General features: G+C 51.5%; 1 protein-coding gene across 2 annotated transcripts in view; it reads right to left on the bottom strand.

Annotated features, from left to right (window-relative positions):
- The window catches only part of NRG2 (neuregulin 2), a 201,196-nt gene that overhangs the window by 41,289 nt on the left and 141,782 nt on the right, over positions 1 to 18,125 (bottom strand). For both annotated transcript variants that reach the window (XM_088838631.1, XM_088838632.1), the window contains exon 2: positions 2,063 to 2,234. In XM_088838631.1, coding sequence (XP_088694757.1) covers positions 2,063 to 2,234 — 172 coding nt within the window. The remainder of the gene's footprint in view (positions 1 to 2,062; positions 2,235 to 18,125) is intronic.

The following is an 18,125-nucleotide window of genomic DNA, read 5'->3' as shown; positions in this document are numbered from 1 at the left end:
CCCAGGAATACAAATTGCCAAAAAAAAAAGCAAACAAAAGTGGAAAAAAAAAAAAAGATAAGCATGGGGAACCTCAGGGGTGGCACCTAGCTGGCAGTATGGATTTGGAACTCATGAAAGGGAAAAAAAGCCATCAGACTAGAGATGGAGACTTGGGGTCATCAGATATGAGAGGGTGAATTCACCTATGGGTGGAGAGCTCTGGGTGAAGAGCGAAGCCCCAGACACAGGAAAGTTCCAGCATTCATGATGCCTGAGAGAAGGGGCTCAGAGGCACAAGAGGATGAGGAGGAGGAGCACAGGGGCAAGGAAGCAGGTGGCACACGTGCCAACAGCTGATGAGGGGCCTGGCAGCCGGGAGGCCCTGGGAGGGTTAGGGTTAGAGCTGCAGCTGAAGAGTGTTGGGGTTGTGTTTACAGGGAGGACGAGCCAGTGTGGAGTCAGTGGGCAAGAAACTTCCTCTGCGTGGTGGTGAAGGGCAGGAGCAAGATGGGCAACAGTCAGGGGAGGAGGAACAGGAGACGGCAACGTGGAGAGAGAGCTTCTAGAGGAGGCGGCGTTAGTGGTTCGTTGGGAGAGAGGGAGAATTCACCAGAGAGAGGAGTTTGTTGGTGGCCCAAGGGCTCTGAGGGTGCGTGTGCAGGAGGGTGCGGGTGAATGTGAGGGTCATGTGTGGATCAGGAATGGGGGTGAAGATTGGCCACGTTGTGGACTGTTTGAGAGTAATGTGGATGGCAAGCAGCACCCCCTCTCCTGACTTCTGCTGTCTCAGGGAAGTGGGGGTAGGCCACCTTCCAGAAAGACAGAACAGGAGGGAGACGGGCCCCAACAGCCTGGGAAGCCAGCCCACTCTTCTCTCCAGCTTGGAGCCAGGCATGGTGGGGCAGCAGGAAGGGGTGAGGGGGCCTCAGAAGGTGACTTGATGGGCAACCTGAATTTCTTGCTAACTCCATAGACTGGTGACATCCCAGAAACCCTCCTCCCAATTTCCCTCAGGAAGCAGTGCTTTTTTTTAGCTGTAAACCTTTGATCTGAACTAAAACCTTCTTAAATCACTTTCTATTTTCTGCCTGGACCACTTTCCAGGGTGACGGGTCCTGTCTTTGCTCTCTGCTCATGGAAAGAGGGTCAGAAAACAGCAAGCATCGCCCAGACCCCGACCCCTTCCCTTCACAGGTTCAGACACTAAGGCCAGAGGGCAGGATGTGTACATCCAGGGCCTCCCAGCAAATCAGGAGCAGCCTAAGCCCAGACATTTTTTCCATCACTTTTGGCTGTGGGGCAGGTTGGAGGGTCCTCTAAAATCATTTGCATTTTGGGGGGTGAAGAGGGAATGACAGCCCCTGGGGAGGAGCAGGAAATGCTGGGGTGCCCGTCAGCCAGAGAGGGAAGCCTACTGTACCCTCAGAATCCACAGAGTGGAGGTCAAGCTTGTTCTGCCTTCTGACAGCCCCTCAGGGGCCGTGAGAGGCAGGAGAGAGGTGAGGAGATGCCCTTGGATCCTTGGCTTCTCTGTGCCTGCAGCCCCCTGTCTGACCAAGATGGAAGAGAGACCACCTTCCATAGCCCAGAGACCCTAGACCTTCTGATTCTCTTCCCTGGAGCCTTGACTCAAAGACTGAAGACAATTTCCAAGTCACGGGGGAGCTGTCTGAGATTCCTCTGACACCAGTCAAAGCCATGGGCCCCTCCCCTCACCTGGCTCCCAGCCCAGTGACCGCTTGCTGAGCTGAGGAACTGGTGCATCATCACCCATGACCTCCTAGACACATAGATCAGAGTCCTTCATCAAAGACTTCCCAGTGGTGGGCTCCAGACCCTGCGAGTCCTTTGAAAAGTTTTATGGACAAGATAGGACTTCACAGTTAAATCTGACTTTGACAATCAAATGGCCTTCAACCATCCAGGGATGTTAATTAAGTGATTACCGTCTGCAAGACACTGGGGCAGCAAGCCAGAGCTGAAAGGAGAAACTGGGAGCCACAAAAAAGGGAGACGGGAACTGGTTCTGTGCAGGAAGGAGGCAGGGCGGCTGGGAGACGGAGGGAGGGATGTTGCTTACCTGCCATTGCCATACTTGATGCGGATGTCCCGGCTGCGGTTGAGCTCCTTGCCGTCCTTGAACCAGCGGTAGGAAGGCAGAGGGTTACCGGCTGCTGCCTCACACTTCAGCGATTGCTTCTCACCCAGCTGTCCCGTCTGGCTCTTCATCTTCTTCAGCTTGGGCCGAGTGGCTGTGGGGGTACAAGGCAGGAAGTGAGTGTGGAGGTGGTGAGACAGTGCCAAGCATGCACAGTGGGGAAAGGGCCACTGTTCTGGGGAGGTGGGGTTTGATCCTGGGGAACCACCCTTCCTGGTGCCGTTTCCTTGTTCAAATCAACAAGCCTTCACCAAGGGTCTGTGATGCTGTCAGGCGGGTACCACCGATGGAGAGCTTTCCTTCATGCCTGGAATGGTCTTCAGATCTTTATACATATTAACTGATGAAAACAACCCTGTGAGTTCACTGCAAGGATGAAATCCACTTACAGATGGGGGAAGGGGGAAACTTAGGCTCAGAGTGAAGTTACTTCCCCAAGGGGATGAAGCTGGAATTCAAACCCAGGTCTCCTGGACTTCGGTGCTCATGATCTAATTCTAGTCCCAGACCCGCAGGTCAATGGTGGACCCAGAGGAGACAGGTGGACCAGAATGACAGATACAACTCCTGCCCTCAGGAAGTTCAGTCTGTCAGAGAAGCTGGAACCTGGCATCATAGCAATCATGGAGGCTTTGGGGTGCTGAAGCCCAGAGGTGTGACCCCAAGGCAGGCTGGGGAACAACTAACTCAGCTAAAAACCAAAGGATGAGGGAGCTGGAAGGGAGGGAGGTGGTCCAGGCTGTGGTTTATCAGAATCGCAATGGTCGGTGAGGTGAGCTGACCTGCATGTATGAAGTGGCATGGCTGTGTGTGGGGTGGGGCCGGGGGCTACACTGGGAGGCACGGGCCCAACCAGGGCTGCAAATGTCAAACTAAAAGCCTTCTCCTATTTGTCTTGAACACCATTCTATTTCCACATGCCCCAGTCTCCCATGTTTCATCTCCTTGCTCCCCTCCCTCTAACAACCTATTAAAAAAAGAAAAGAAAAAAGTACTCTGTTCTTAGGAAGGTGATGGCAAGCCCATGTTCCCTGCTGGGGTGTGTAATAATTCCACTGGGACAGCCCTTGACAGGACACCAATGCCTTTGTGTGTGCTCTCATTTGGTCACTGAGCTCTGTAAGGCAAGTGTCATGCTGACTCAAAGGGTGATGATGACATTCAGGTTAAGAAACTTGGCTAAGGTCACAGAGCCAGGCAGCCCAGAGCTGGGACCGAAGCCCAGGTGCCTGGATGCGCAATGTATCAGGGCTGCATCTGGCTGCTGTCTGATTCTGTAGCCTCAGTATCTCTGTTTGAGGAACCTGGTTGAAGATAGGGTCTGCTAGGGCCAGAGAGCTGTCTAGTGACAGACAGACCCCATCTAGGCCATTGGTCTGTCCCCCACCACCTCAGAGCCACAGCTTGATCTGGCCCTGGATAAAGAGAGATGAGAGGGCCTGGCTATAGATGGGGGTCTCTCAGTGAACCTAACCCTGGGCTGCTGCTTTCAGTATGGAGTAGACGAGAGTGGGGGCTTTCCTGGTGGCTCAGCAGTAAGAATCTACCTGCAATGAAGGAGACACAGGAGATGTGGTTTCGATCCCTGGATTAGGAAGATTCCCTGAAGGAGGGCATGGAAACCCACTCCAGTATTTTCGCTTGGAGAATCTCATGGACAGACGAGTCTGCCAGGCTACAGTCCCTGGGGTGGCAAAAAAGCCAGACATGACTGAAGCTACTGAGCACGCACACACAGATAATGGGGTGCATGGAAAGAAAGGGATCCCAAAGCCTTAAGAAATATAGTAAGTGAAAGTGAAGTGAAGTCGCTCAGTCGTGTCTGATTCTTTGCGACCCCGTGGACTGTATCCCACCAGGCTCCTCCATCCATGGGATTCTCCAGGCAAGAATACCGGAGTGGGTTGCCATTTCCTTCTCCAGGGGATCTTCCCGACCCAGGGATCGAACCCAGGTCTCCTGTATTGCAGGCAGATGCTTTAACCTCTGAACCACCAGGAAAGCCCCCAAAAATGGTGCCTGTGAAATGATTTTGTTCATTTTTGAAAATTAAAAAATACAAACGGATAAAAGAAGAAACTAAAACCATCCATTATCCTAGAACTCATAAGCAAAACACACACATACCCACCTACAGATTGATTTTTAAACACAGTGGGACCAGTGCCAGTAACATGTTTCTTTCATTTAATGAAATACTGTAAGCCTTTCACCTTGGCATTAAGTATTAATAACAAATAATTCCCAAATAATAACAAATAATTCCCCAATTATAAGGCAGTCATCTCCAGAGAGAGGATAAGAGATATTACTTAAGAAAATGGTTCCATGAGCAACTCAGTTTGGGAAACCTCCATGTAAACATTAAAGAAGTCTCTTCATCAGCTTCAATATGATTCCAGAAGTAAGAGTTCTGGAGCTTTTTGGGGAACCCTTAATAGTATCTCAAGGAAGTAAAGTTATGTGGAATAAGTTCTATAACGTAACTTGTATGTGCGTATGTATTTATAGGTATTTAAATATTTTAATAAATATTACATTCACCTGATTTAAAATTCAAGAAGTGAAAAATGGTATATGACTTAAACAAGTCTTCTTCTGATTTCTGGCCATGGCCACACAGTTGCCTTTCTAGGAGGGAATCAATTCTATCAGCTCCTTTTATATCCTTTCAGAGATCTTTTAAGCACAAACAAAACCCCCTAGGATTCACACACAGTTTTTTCTGTAGCACCATTTTCAAGGTTACATAATATTCCCATATGGGTATACCATAATGTCAGCAGTTCCTATTGTGGGGGAATTTAACATACCGTCTCCCCTGCCTCACTACACCTCATCACAAACAAGCCCAGTGGAATATTCTTGCAGCTGTATCCAGTGAATACATTCAGTGCACATCATCCTTTGTATTGATCCATATCCAGTGTATTCTGCTGTACAGGCAGTGAGGCTCCTGACTCAGACTGCCTGGAGTCAAATCCAGGCTTTGCAACTTGTTAGTTCGATATCCTCTGTTGTTGTCGTTGTTGAGTTGCTAAGTTGGGTCCGACTCTTTTGTGACCCCATGGACTATACAGCCTGCCAGGCTCCTCTGTCCACGGGATTTCCCAGGCAAGAATACTGGAATGGGTTGCCATTTCCTTCTCCAGGGGATCTTCCGGACTGAGGGATGGAACCTGCATTTCTTGCATTAGCAGGTGAGTTCTTTGCCATCTGAGCCACTAGAAGTCCTCAGGCCATTGTCTTAATCCTTTTGGGCCTCAGTTTCCTCAGAAGTGATAAAAACAGCTCCTACCTCATGGGATGATGACTGGGAGGATTATATGAGATAAGGCATGTAAAGCCTGGCATGCACAGAGCATTTAAGAAAGGTTGGCTGTTATTGTTATTATTATCCACAATTATTTCCTAAGGCAATCTTCCTAAAAGTGGAATTGCTGCGTCAGAAAGGGGTGCGATCTTCCTCAGTTTTACATGTTGCCAAATTGTGTTCTGGAAAGGCTGCACCAGTTTGCTCTCCCACCAGTGAATGACGGTGCCTGTTTTCTCCACACCCTCACCAACACTAGGAATTATCGTGTATTTAATCTCTGCCAATTAGCTAGGCAAAAGATGATGCCTCTTTGTTGTTTGATTTGCATTTTTTGATTCCCCCTGGTGAAGCTGACCGCTTTTCCTGAGTGTACTGGCTCATTGTATTTCTTCTCTGTGAATTGCCTGTTCTTGTCCGTACTTTGTTTTTCTATCGGGTGCTCATCTTCTTACTAATCTGTGAGAGTTCTTTATAAATATTAAGGCTATTCATCTTTTGCTACAATATTTTCCTCTAATTGCCTGCTCCTTACATTTTAAAATGCTAGTTTATTGTTTTGGGTTTTGTTTTTGTTTGAGGTTTTGTGTGTTTTTTGTGTGTGTGTTTCAATCTGTGGGACTTTCTGGAACTTCATTATTCTAATGTGACTGAAGCCCTGCCTCAGCACCCATCCCCCTTGCCTACACCCCAGCATCCTCCTACTGCTTGCTCTGGGGACCCCAGTCACTCTTTATCAATAATTGTCAACCCTAGATACTAATGAGAACCAAATGGTAGTAGTAGTAGTGAAAGTCGCTCAGTCATGTTCGACTCTCTGCGACCCCATGGACTCTACAGTCCATGGGATTCTCCAGGCCAGGACACTGGAGTGGGCAGCCTTTCCCTTCTCCAGGGGATCTTCCCAACCCAGGGATCGAACCCAGGTCTCCCGCATTGCAGGTGGATTCTTTACCAGCTGAGCTCCAAGGGAAGTCCGAGAATACTGATGTGGGTAGCCTATCCCTTCTCCAGCAGATCTTCTCAACCAAGGAATCGAACCGGTGTTTCCTGCATTGCAGGCGGATTCTTTACTAACTGAGCTATCAAGAACCAAATAGGAAGCTTTAAAAAGTATGCTGGTGCCTGGGACGTTTTCCTGGACATTCTGAAGCAGGGCCTGTGAGAGGGGGTCCAGGTATGCAGGTTTAAAAGTACATAATAAATATGTAACATACTCTAAGCAAAAGCACATAAATGTGGAGCTCAGTGTCTGCCTGCAAGATGAACACATCTTTACCGGTGGCTTGACTCCAAGGTTGGTTTGGCAGCTAGTGATCTAACCTCTTGGTCACCTGGTAACCTGGTCACCTACAACTAGGCTCCACCCCCTCCTCATGAACTGAGGACACAGAGAGCTCTTCTCAGGTTCTAAGGTGCCTCCTTTCCTTGCCTGGAGAGTGTTGATATTCCCTGCAGTTCTGAGACGAGGGAACCCCCTGACCCTGCCGTCCTGACCCAGGCCCCCTTCCTCCGAGTGAGCCAGGGTGGGGATGGGGGATAATCTGGTGGGAAGAGGCGGTGCTTCCTGACAGGAGTCCTGGTGCAGTACTGTGCCCTGAGCCCGTGCCTACTGTTTCACAGTGGCAGTGATGGTGGCACAGAGACTGATCCAGAGACAGCAGGCATGACCCCAATTCAGAGGACCCAGGGATCAGGGGGCTTCAAGGTTGTTCCCTGCCACCATGGGAAACCCAGGACGGCATTTCAGATCGTAAGGAGCCACCCCATCTAGTGAAACCCTTCTGTCATTCAGCTACTTCTTGACAGTCTTCTTACTTCAGAACAACCTCATCTGGTTCGCTTGTTCCCCATTCATTCATTCACCCTATTACATGCCAGGCACTTCCTGGGTCCTGAGTGTATAGTAGTGAACAAGGCAGATAAACTTCCTGCTCTTAGGGAGCCTGCATTAGAGGGAGGAGAATATATAATAGCAAACAATCTCAGGAAACATGAGGCCAGAAGGAGCTCCCAGATACAGGCCTTGAGGGGGGAATGAGCTTAGTGAATTTAAGGGATAATAGAGGCCTAGGTGGCTAAAAGATTCTGGAAGACAGGGGAGCCTTGAGAGTAGGCCTGGTGACTGACACGAAACTGTGTGAGTGAGGATGAGAAGTCTGAGTTTGTTTTGCCTCCCCACCCCCGACTTCCTATGTGCCTACTAGAAAATTTTAAATTACCTATGTAGATCATATTATATTCCTATTAGCACTGTTCTAAAGAATGACAAAATAAAAACAAGCACACATTTGAATCATGCTGTGTTCTTTATGAAGAATCTTCTTTTATGCCTCTTAGCGATTCCCCACAAGCATCTTCTGAAATACTGAAAACTATGTCTCCTGCTCTAGCAGAGTCCAGTCCTGGTCCCTGTTCTCAGACATCTTAGTTCACGACTCTTTGAAAGTCAAGGATGGGTGTTTTGAAAGGAAGAGGACTGTAAGAACAGGCTGTACTTTTTTGCTTCAGGCAAGTCCCTTGGAGAGCCCGGCCGCACTGGAAACAATGCCCAGGGGACCCCTGCACCCTCACTCCTGGGCCTGGAGCCCTGTCAGACTTTCTGCCACGAGGAGTGTGGACAACCTGGCCAATACGGCCCTGGAGCTTTGTAGATGTGATGGAAGGTATCAGAACTTACAGGCTGAGGAACGATATGGTCTTACTTTCCTTTCTGCATTTCAAGCTTGTTCTAATCCTGAGCTCCCATTGCTTCTCCCACTGCATCCCATGGATTCAGTACCAGATGCTGGGGACACCTGGGACAAGGCTAAGAGGCTGTGGACACAGCAGATCTTTGAAGGGCTGAAGATGGAACTTACGGGGCATCAGACATGAGGGGGCCAGCTCCAGCCTTGGCCTGGGCACCCTCTCTGAGTGGGGTCTGGCATTGTTTGGATGTCTTTTATGGCCCAGAGCCCAGAGGGCAATGCTAGTTTGTGGTATGGGGACCATTGCACTGTGCCCCTACAGTGTCTTGGGGTGAGAGCGGAACCAAGCAAAGAAACAGACTTCCTGGGGTGGATTGGATCTGTCAGGACAAAAGCTGAGGCAACCCAACTGCGTTCATGGAGTGCTGTGTGCCAGACAGAATTGACCTAGCCTCTTGTGGAGTAACCACTCCTACCCATCAAGGAGTTTAGCTTTCCCTCCCTGGTACTGTTTTGTTACATAAGAAATACATTTTTGTTGTAGAAAAATTATACAATACAAGGAAAAAGAAAAGCACATTTAGATCCATTCAGTTACCATCAGAGAGAAAACCACTGACAACATTTTCAAATACCTCCTGCAAGATTTTTCTCTTGAAAACATTTTATATCCTAGTTTTCTTGGTTAGCATATTATAAATCCCCAAATCTCAAAATACAGATCTAAATTATTTTTAAGGCTCCATAATATTTCATTGTTCAGATGAATCTGTTTGTCTCCAACGTTCTGCTGATATTAACAATACTGTCATAAACTTCTCTATAAATTCAGCTTTGCGGTCAAAGGGAGGGGGTGTCACAGTCCTGAGAGTCTGAATATTTCCCCACAAAGAGAGCGGATCCTCAAAGGCCCAGCACGCAGGAAAGTGGACAGATGAGAGGCATTAGGTAGAACAAGAGGAAAATCTGTGCTCAAAAGAAGGGAATGGAGATTCCCCACACCCTGCTTCCCCAGAGCTGTGCCTTCCCCACGGGGGAGAAGCGGGCAGCATGCTGATGGTCCTTGGGTGTTGGTCAGCCTGCCCTTCATGCCCCTAATGTCTCCTCTGCAGACCAAGCCCTGAGCGCCCATCCTCCTTGAGGGTTTACTTTGTTCACTTCCTAGTCCTGCCACTTACGGACCACCTAAACAGCAGGATTTGGGCTTCCCAGGTGGCTCAGTGGTAAAGAATCTGCCTGTTAATACAGGAGACACTGGTTTGATCCCTGAGTCAAGAAGATCCCCTGCAGAAGGGCATGGCAACCCACTTCAGTATTTTTGCCTGGAGAATCCCATGGACAGAGGACCCTGGCAGGCTACAGTCAATGGGATGGAAAGAGTCAGATACAGTTGAGCTACTGAACAACAACCAAACAGCAGGACTAGGGCTCTCAGGGCGTAGGGGTACGGGGAGAGCTCCTCTGGCAGTTTTCTAACAAGAGGAAAGTCTCTCAAGAATGACCCATGGGTGTATAAGTCACTTCAGTTGTGTATGACTCTTTGCGACCCTGTGGACTGTAGCCTGCCAGTCCTTTGTCCATGGGATTCTCCAGGCAAGAATTTTGGAGTGGGTTGCCACGCCCTTCTCCAGGGGATCTTTCTGACCCAGGGATCTAACTCATGTCTCCTGCATTGGCAGGCTGGTTCTTTACCACTAGCGCCACCTGGAAAGCCTCAGGTCTCTACAAAAAGACCTCCCTTGAGGAGGGGTCCTGTAAAACCTTCAGGCACAGCTCAGTTGCCACAGTTGGGCCATAGTTATCTGGGGGCTTCTGCTTTCTCATAACCTGATGCCAAGCCAGGCATCTGGCCCACATCTGTGTGACAGGGAGTCCCCAGAAAGAATCTCCCTGAAGATAACAACATCAGTAAGGACTACCAGGGGTGCTCCTTTCCCACATCCCAGCCCCGAGGCCAGGTGGGACCGCTGCTGCCAGCAGCTTGACCTCATTCCTCTCAGCAGTGGGCGGTGGGTGCGGAGCCTGCAGAGATCTGAGAGCAAGACAGACGCCCGGGACAGGGCCAGGCAGCCCAGCCAGGAGGACCTGGCCCGGCTTTCCTCCTGACAACCAGGGGGCAGGGGCAGCAGGCTCTTAAAAGGGTTAATGATCCTCACCTCATGACTAAGGCTGAGCAGTCCCCTTTGCGGGGCAACACCTAGAGACAATGCGGCCAGCCTGCCTGGCATCAAAGTCTCCCACTGGCCTGCTGCTGGCGGACTGTGGGCCAGCCCCCTCCCCACCCCTCTCCCACCCAAAGAGTGACTGCAACCTACGGGAGGTTAATTACAGACTCCAAGTTCAAATGAGGAAGAAAGAAGAAACAACAACAACTGAAAACACAGCCGGTTTAAGGGGGCGCGGAGCGCCTGCCCTGAAACAGGCCGTCAGGTGTGTCTCCCCGGGGCTGGCGGCAGAGCCATTTGGTGCCCACAGGCCAGGCTTCACAAGGGGAATGCGACTCGCTGGGCCTCTTGGCTTTCCCTGAGCCATCTTTCCTCAGCCAACCACGCCCAGCCTGGTACCTGGGCTTGGCTTGTCCTCTTCTCACACCATTCAGCAAATGTCCACCTCAGTCCCTGTGATGTACCAGGCACCTACCAGCCATCAGGGACATGGTGCTGAGCAAGGGAACGTGGCCGCTGCTGTCGGGCACCACTGAAGCTGGAGGGGGGCAGAGCCTCCCTGGGTGCGCCCGTGAAAGCCAGACCAGACCCAATGGGCTGTTATCCAGGGGCCTGGCACCTCAGCTATAAAGCGAAGAAGAGGGGCCAGGGCTGGCTGGGGATGGCGCTAGAGCAGGGAGGCAGAGGCTGGTCCATGAGTGAGGGTAAGAAGAAGGGGAGGGCATGAGGCTTGGCAGTTCTAAGACCAGCAGGATGGTTCCTGCCTGAAAGCCTCCTCTGCCCATACAGAAGTGCCCACCCACTGATGCCCAACCTGACAGTGTGGCGGCAGGGTGAGAACAGGCCCGGCCCGACCCCCAGGGCCAACACTGTGTCCATCCCATCCGCCAGCCTCCTCTGCCAGAAGCCTGGCAGCCTCACAGGAACGCCACCTCCTGGGGACCCTCCCAAGACAGGGATGCCTAGCCCTGGGAGGCAGGAGGGTATACCCTGAGGTTCCTCACCTAGACCCAGGGCTGAGACATGGAGACACGAGCAGCAGAGATGGAGGGCTGCGGGGGACGTCCCCTGTGTCGGGGGAGACTGCACACGTTCACACAACAGAGGCACCACTTCCTGGGGCTGTATACAGCTACCCAGCGTGGATGTACAGAGTCCCTGGTTCTTACCTGTGCTTGGGGTACAGGCCAGACACCTAGAGTTGGCACAGAGAAGGCCATGCTAACAGAGGAGAGAGTGGTAACCCAAGACACCACACATCTCCCAATTTTCCAGCTGTCTGCCTGTAAGTAAGTAGTTTAGCCTTTCTGGGTCTCAGTTAACTCATCTATAAACCACACTCTGCCTGTTTTAGAGGCTGGGGTAAGAGAACGTTCTCTATGCTGCTGTTGCTAAGTCGCTTCAGTCGTGTCTGACTCTGTGCGACCCCATAGATAGCAGCCCACCAGGCTCCCCTGTCCCTGGGATTCTCCATGCAAGAATACTTGAGCGGTTTGCCATTTCCTTCTCCAGTGCACGAAAGTGAAAAGTGAAAGTGAAGTCGCTCAGTTGTGTTCGACTCTTCGCGACTGCAGCCTACCAGGCTCCTCCATCCATGAGATTTCCCAGGCAAGAGTACTGGAGTGGGTTGCCATTGCTTTCTCCGAACGCTGTCTGTGGAGGGATAGAAGAGACTACCATCTCTCTGGCTTCTGGAGGCAGAGGGAGGGACAAAGCAGAGATGACAGTCTGGGGAGGCCTTTACCAATTGCCCAACTCTGTTTAATCTCCTCACTGGAAAAGTGAGGGGCCCTGGCCTCAGAGAACCCTCTGGAGAAGGCCTGCTGCTAAGGGACTAGGCCATCCCTTGCTCGAGGAAGCCAGAGAAAGAAAGAGAGAGAGAAAGAGAGCTGAGAAAGGGATCCTGGAGCCTTGTTCCCCTCTGGGACAGGTCTGCACTTCCCACCTCATCAGCCTGGCTGGAGAAAGTTGTTCCTGAGGCTCCAAGTCAGGGGAAAATGAAGTGGGGGTGGAGAAAGGGGAGTTACTTTACACACCAGACAAGACTGGCTTCTCAAATTGGGTTGCAATGCAAAGCCGCATGATGACCTCAGGGCCTCTTTCTCAAGGGTTTGCCAAGCTCATTAGTAAGGACAAGCAGCATCTTTGTATTAAAACAAACAGACCTATGATGGAGTACAATGTCAAGTTCATGTGGAACCTTAAGATAAAATAAAAATACAGGAAATCAGAGCAATGCTGGGGTTTGGGGAAAGGTCTTAGTTAGCCTTATACAGGTAAAGCCTGTGTGTGCCCCAAATGCAGGTGCCTCAGTGGGTGTGGGGGGCCCATGTTGCCAAAGGCCTGGCCACCCTCCCCGCAAGTTATCCTTGGAGAGTCTTGGCCTCTGGAGTCTGGGAGAGCTAAGATGCAGTCCTTGTGGTCCAGATTAGTGAGACAGAGTGGGACTGGAAAGAACTTACCCTAAAACAAATGCTGCCTAGATCTTCAGTCACTAGCTTATGCACAGCGTGTGGAAAACCAGTTTCTCCATTTTTTTTTTTCTCCAGAGACTGTTCTTTATCCTAGGTTCCCTCTTTCAATCACCTTGTCCTCTGTGACAACTCTGTGTTTCTCTTGACCTTCCCCACTGGTGGAGACCAATCACCTTCCACCAAACCTCACACTCATAACCCTCCATTGTCTGGGGTTCAGGTTACGCTGCTCCTCAGCCCCCACCACCACTCCACTAGCAGTGGACACGGGGAAGATTCACCTCTGCGTGCCTCTCCAACATTCAGAAACCTTCTTTGGCTTCTTGATGTCTGTAGAAGGGAGCTGCTGGTCTGCCTTGGCTGGAAGCCAGGGCCTTCAGAGGGAGCTTGCTCAGTCAGTGAATGGACCCCTTCCCATACACCTCTGTGCTTCCCCCAACCCATCCCTGTAGGAATTGTATATTCCAGGCTGATTCCCAAAAGAACTTGCTCTGTATTCTGCCTGCCCCCACGCCCTCTGTGCATGCCCCCCGACCAAGTCCTTCCCCACAGAAGAACAGTTGAGAGTGTCAGAGGCTGGGGATCAGACTGGTCTCAGCTTACATTCTGGCCTGCCCAGTGTCCTGTATAACTAGACAAGTTACTTAACCTCTCTGAGACTTTAGTTCCTTGTCTGTAAAATAAGAGATAATTCACCCACCTCTTAAGATTGTGGTGTGAATTGAATGGGGATAATGAATGTCAAGAACTTAGCACAGTGCCTGGAAAAGAGAGACAGCTCAACAACTGGTGGTTCTTCTTAATCTAAATCCCTTGAGATCACCTCAGATGCCACCGCCTTCTCTAATCCACCCAGCCAGGCGCAGCCTCCACCTCGCACAGACTCTCTGCCCTACAGGGTGGCTTTCTGCCTTGGAGGAACCTGGGTTCTTATCTTTCTAGACTATGGGGCCCTTGGGGAGGGGACATGTGGAAACATAGCTAGATTCCTGGTGTCTGGCACCAAGCAGGCACTCGCTCACTGATCACTGGCCCAACAGATGAATTAATGATGTAAGGCTGGGCTGTGACAGATGAGGAGGCCTCACAGTGGTCCAGATCAAGACTGCTGCCAGCACTTGGGAGGGTAGAGTCCTTTGATGGCTAATCCCAGGGCCCTTTCCCACCCAATGCTCCTCCACAACTCGGTCCTTGCCTTCCCGCCCCTCGGCCAAACAGGGATCTGCCCTAGGACCACAGAGCAGATGGTGCAATCGAGGCCTCCCTGAAAGACTATGCACTCAGCCTGCCAGGCTGCTTGAGTGCTGAGGGGCTCGTGGCCATGGGGAGGGGGCTCAGTCAGGGCAGCCTCTTCCCATAAGACTGCGCCTTCTTAAATCGGAGAAGGTGCCAGAGGTGTGCATGTACAGGGGTGAAAGAGCTTGTTAACAGCCTCCTTCATGGGTTCACTCAACCATGTACCAGGTATTCACTTCAGGAGCTGAGGGTCATGTAACACAGTCTCCCTGGTGGGGATTCTGGCTGAGTGGGGGCACTGTGGTGGGAGGGGCATTGGGGGCATGGGGACACAGACATACACCTCCCTCTTCACCCTGAGGGCCAGGAAAGGCTCTGCAGAGGAAACAAAGCCTGTGCTGGGCCTGAAGGGCAACTGAGAGGAAGGAGACAGTGTTCCAGGCAAATGGTTCAAATGCTGGCCAGGGCAGCAGACCACGTGGCCCTCGGGGAACTGAGACATGAGGCATGGTGGGCGGGAGAAGGGGTTGCGTCTTAGGAGCTGTTGTTCTTTCTCTGGCCTGTCTGTGTCTGTGCTCAGTTGCTCAGTTGTGTCCAACTTGTTGTGATCCCATGGACTGTAGCCTTCTAGGATCCTTTGTCCATGGGATTCTCCAGGCAAGAATACTGGAGTGGATTGCCATGTCCTCCTCCAGGGGATCTTCCCATCCCAGAGATCGAAACCAGGTCTCCTGAATTGCAGGCAGATTCTTTACCATCTGAGCCAACAAGGAAGTTCTCTGGCCTGGTAGCTGCCAAACTTTTTATCTCATTGGTTTGTGAACTTCTCTGGGCCTCAGTTTCCCCATTTGCACAGGGAAGGGACTAGCCCACAAGCTCAGATCCAGCCTTGCCCAGCTGCACCAGAAGTCACAGACCTCTGGCTAGACCCAAACTCCAGCCAGAATCCTTCTAGAGTGCTGCCAGCTGGTGAGCTGCCCAGAGGCAAAGCCTGCATGCCCTCCACCCACCATCACCATGCCCATGTCCTGACTGATTGGCTGGGAAGTGGAAGGAGCCCTGGGTGTCCCCTCTCCTTGTCACTCCTTCCACAAACTGGTGGTGGCTGACATGCCTCAAGAGCGGCTCAGGGAGACCAGGTCGGTCTCCTGATCAGAACTCTTCGCTCTATGCGGTTTCAGAGAAGTCTGAACTCACCAGCCTGACACTCAGAAAACCTGTTTGACTCTGCAGGTTTCTCTCTCTTACACACCATGTTTAGCAGTGTATCTTTGGGATTGCACTTTATTTCCCAAATACCCTCTGTTGCCCCCTTCTTTAAAATTATTTATTGCTTTGGCTATGCCAGGTCTTAGCTGCGGCATGTGGACTCTAGTTTCCCAACCAGGGATCGAACCCCAGGCCCCTGCCTTAGGAGTTCAGAGTCCTGGACTACCAGGGAAGTCCCTACTGCTCCCTTCTCAGCCCACAAGGATTGTGACGCCATTCCCCATTCCCCTCACAGCCCCCCAGCATGGTGCCTGGCACAGGCGCTGTGGGGCTGGCTCTGGCTTGGGAGGCTGGGCCACAGCTTAACCAGCAGTTCTCATGCTTCAGCATGCATCATAGTCAACCAGAGGGCTTGCTGAAACATACATGCTGGCCCCCATCCCCATGGTTTTTTATTTAGAAGGTCAGGGGGTGGGGCCCAAGAATTTGCATTATTAGCAAGTTCTAAGTTTATGCTTTCCACCAGGTCCCCATGGACAGAGACATTCACCTTTTGCACAAGGGGTGCCAAAAAAATAAAAAGGACCTGAAAACTGCCCAGACTGATGCTAGATCCCACTGGGCTCTCCGGATCCCGAGCTTGGTTTCTGGCTGGACTACTCGACATTAATACCCTCAGGCTTCCCAGGAGCTCCTGACTATTGGTGCTGCTGCAGGGCCCTGGGCTGCCCTTTGGGTCAGTACTCCCCTGTTCCTGCTCACACCTTGCTGCCATAGTCACACTGCAAGCTTTCTGTGAAGGCAGGGACTCAACCTGCTCATCTCTGCATCCTTCAACCCCGCCCCAGAACCCAGGAAGTAAATATTTGACCAGCTGTTTGATAGGAAGGACCTGCTCCAACAAGTAGACCAACAAACAGAGCCACCTATGACCCTTACTGGTTTTTGTTGGGGGCCCAGACTGTGGAAGAGCCCGGAGTCAAGTGTACTATGCATGGCAATGCAGGGCAGGGGGCAGATCTGAGCCTACAATCCCATGCTGCCACTAGGTCATGCTGGGTCACAGGCAAGTCATGGACTCTCACTCTGCCTCAGTTTTTTCATCTGTAAAGTGGGGATGATAAAATAGTACCTAAACTTCAAAGAATCAGGACTGACATGTAGTGAGTGCTCAGTAAATGACAGCTGCCTCTTTTCTTCCTGCTCCTCTCCCACCACCCAGCTGTAAGCAAGTTGGGCATGAAATGTTCCTACCTCTTGGAAGGCCCTTTCTCACCCTGGTGAATTCCGGCTCACCATCCAGGCTCAGCTCAAACATCACTTTCTCTGTAAAGCCCTCCCTACACCCTGCCTCCCTTTCCTCATCATACACCGCATGTATCTCTGGCTTTACACTTGGTTCCAACCACAGGTATTTGTGTAAAGCTCTGTCTGAGCTTCTTGAGGGCAGGGGCTCTGGTTTACTCACACAGGAGGAACTCCGTGAATGTTTGCAGAACTGAACACACTACAGGAATGAAGGCACATGCCATTTGTATAGTTCCCGCATGGCCAGGACCTGGAGGTATTGGCGAATGGATGGGTGGCAGGGCCAGGCCTGGGCTGGAGGAAGACGGGGAGCATATGCTTCACTCGCCTCTGCAAAGTTATAAATGCTGTGCTGCAGGCTCAGACACGGTGGGAAAACATAACGGCCATGGTTCTGATGGGTCCCAGGTTTCAGGTTTTGGCAGTGCTTTGCCAGCATTAAAAAAAACAAGAACAAAACAAATCTCTTCCCAATACCAACTGTCCATCAGACCAGCCTTGTGGGCCTGAATGCAGGACCAGGCGTGGTAGCCCCACTGGAGACCCCACCCCCAAGGCCAGGGCGAAGGCCTGCCCATGCTGGGCCAGCACTTTTTCCTCCATATATCCTCACTCTGACACCACCCTAAGGTCATCCAGCCCTGAAGCACCCAGCACCAAGGGCAGAAGCGGGGATCACTTAGGGATCTTCATCAATATCCAAGTCCAAGGTCTTCTGTTCCCAAGAAGCTGCTGCTGCTTCTCCAGCAACTCACAGAGCACACAGACCAGACGGCCTGAGAGAAAGAAGGGCCCAGCTCACAGTCTCTTAAGGGGGACTCTCCCCTTTGTTTGCAGCCTGAAGCCCTCAGTCCAGTTTTACTTCTGTCCCAGACTGACTGGCCACCTGATTTCCCACCATAGATCACTCCCTGTTTGCTCCCAGCCCCATTGCTGTCCCATCTGGAAAAGCTAGGGCTCTCCATCCCATCGCCCCCATCGCTGGGTGCCTGGGACCTGGGCTGAGGACCGATGAGTCTTGGTGTGTGAACTGCTTTGAGCTCTCAGGATGAAAGCCTGCTGGGCAGTACAAAGTCACTCTCTGCTTGTTGTTCTTGTTCCTAATGAACCCCGAGGTGCCAGGGAGCCAGAGCGGAGCGTGAGGCACAGGCTGAGCCCCAGAGGGCCGGGAGGACAGCTCCAGGTGCCCGGCACAGCGGGGTCAGCCAGGGGCCAAGGCCAGAGGCGGCAGCTGCCAGAAACAACTGCCAGATGTGGCTTAGCCACGTGCACACAGGCAGGCACATGACCACCTCTGACCTGACCCTGGACAGGAGTTTATCCTAGGAGTCTGGGCGCTATCTTCACCAAAGGCAGGAGATGGAAAAGATGAAAGAGAATGATCTTGCAAGGATTTTTTTGCACCCACTCAAATGATCCGTGTCCAGAGTGCTCAGCTAGTGATGCTAATCCACCTTCATACTCCTCTGAAGACCAAAGCCTGCCCCTGCCCTGCTGTGGGCAGACACAGAGTCCAGTTCACACAGGAGCTCCAACAGAGGGATGCTTTCCATCAAACCCTGACTGGCCTTCCAGGGGGCACACGAAAAA

This window comes from Moschus berezovskii, chromosome 8 (assembly GCF_049115385.1).
Source record: "Moschus berezovskii isolate FMDL1 chromosome 8, NW_MosBer_1.0, whole genome shotgun sequence".
In the NCBI taxonomy this organism is placed as follows: Eukaryota; Metazoa; Chordata; class Mammalia; order Artiodactyla; family Moschidae; genus Moschus; species Moschus berezovskii.
This window is presented reverse-complemented; position numbering and strand designations above follow the sequence as displayed.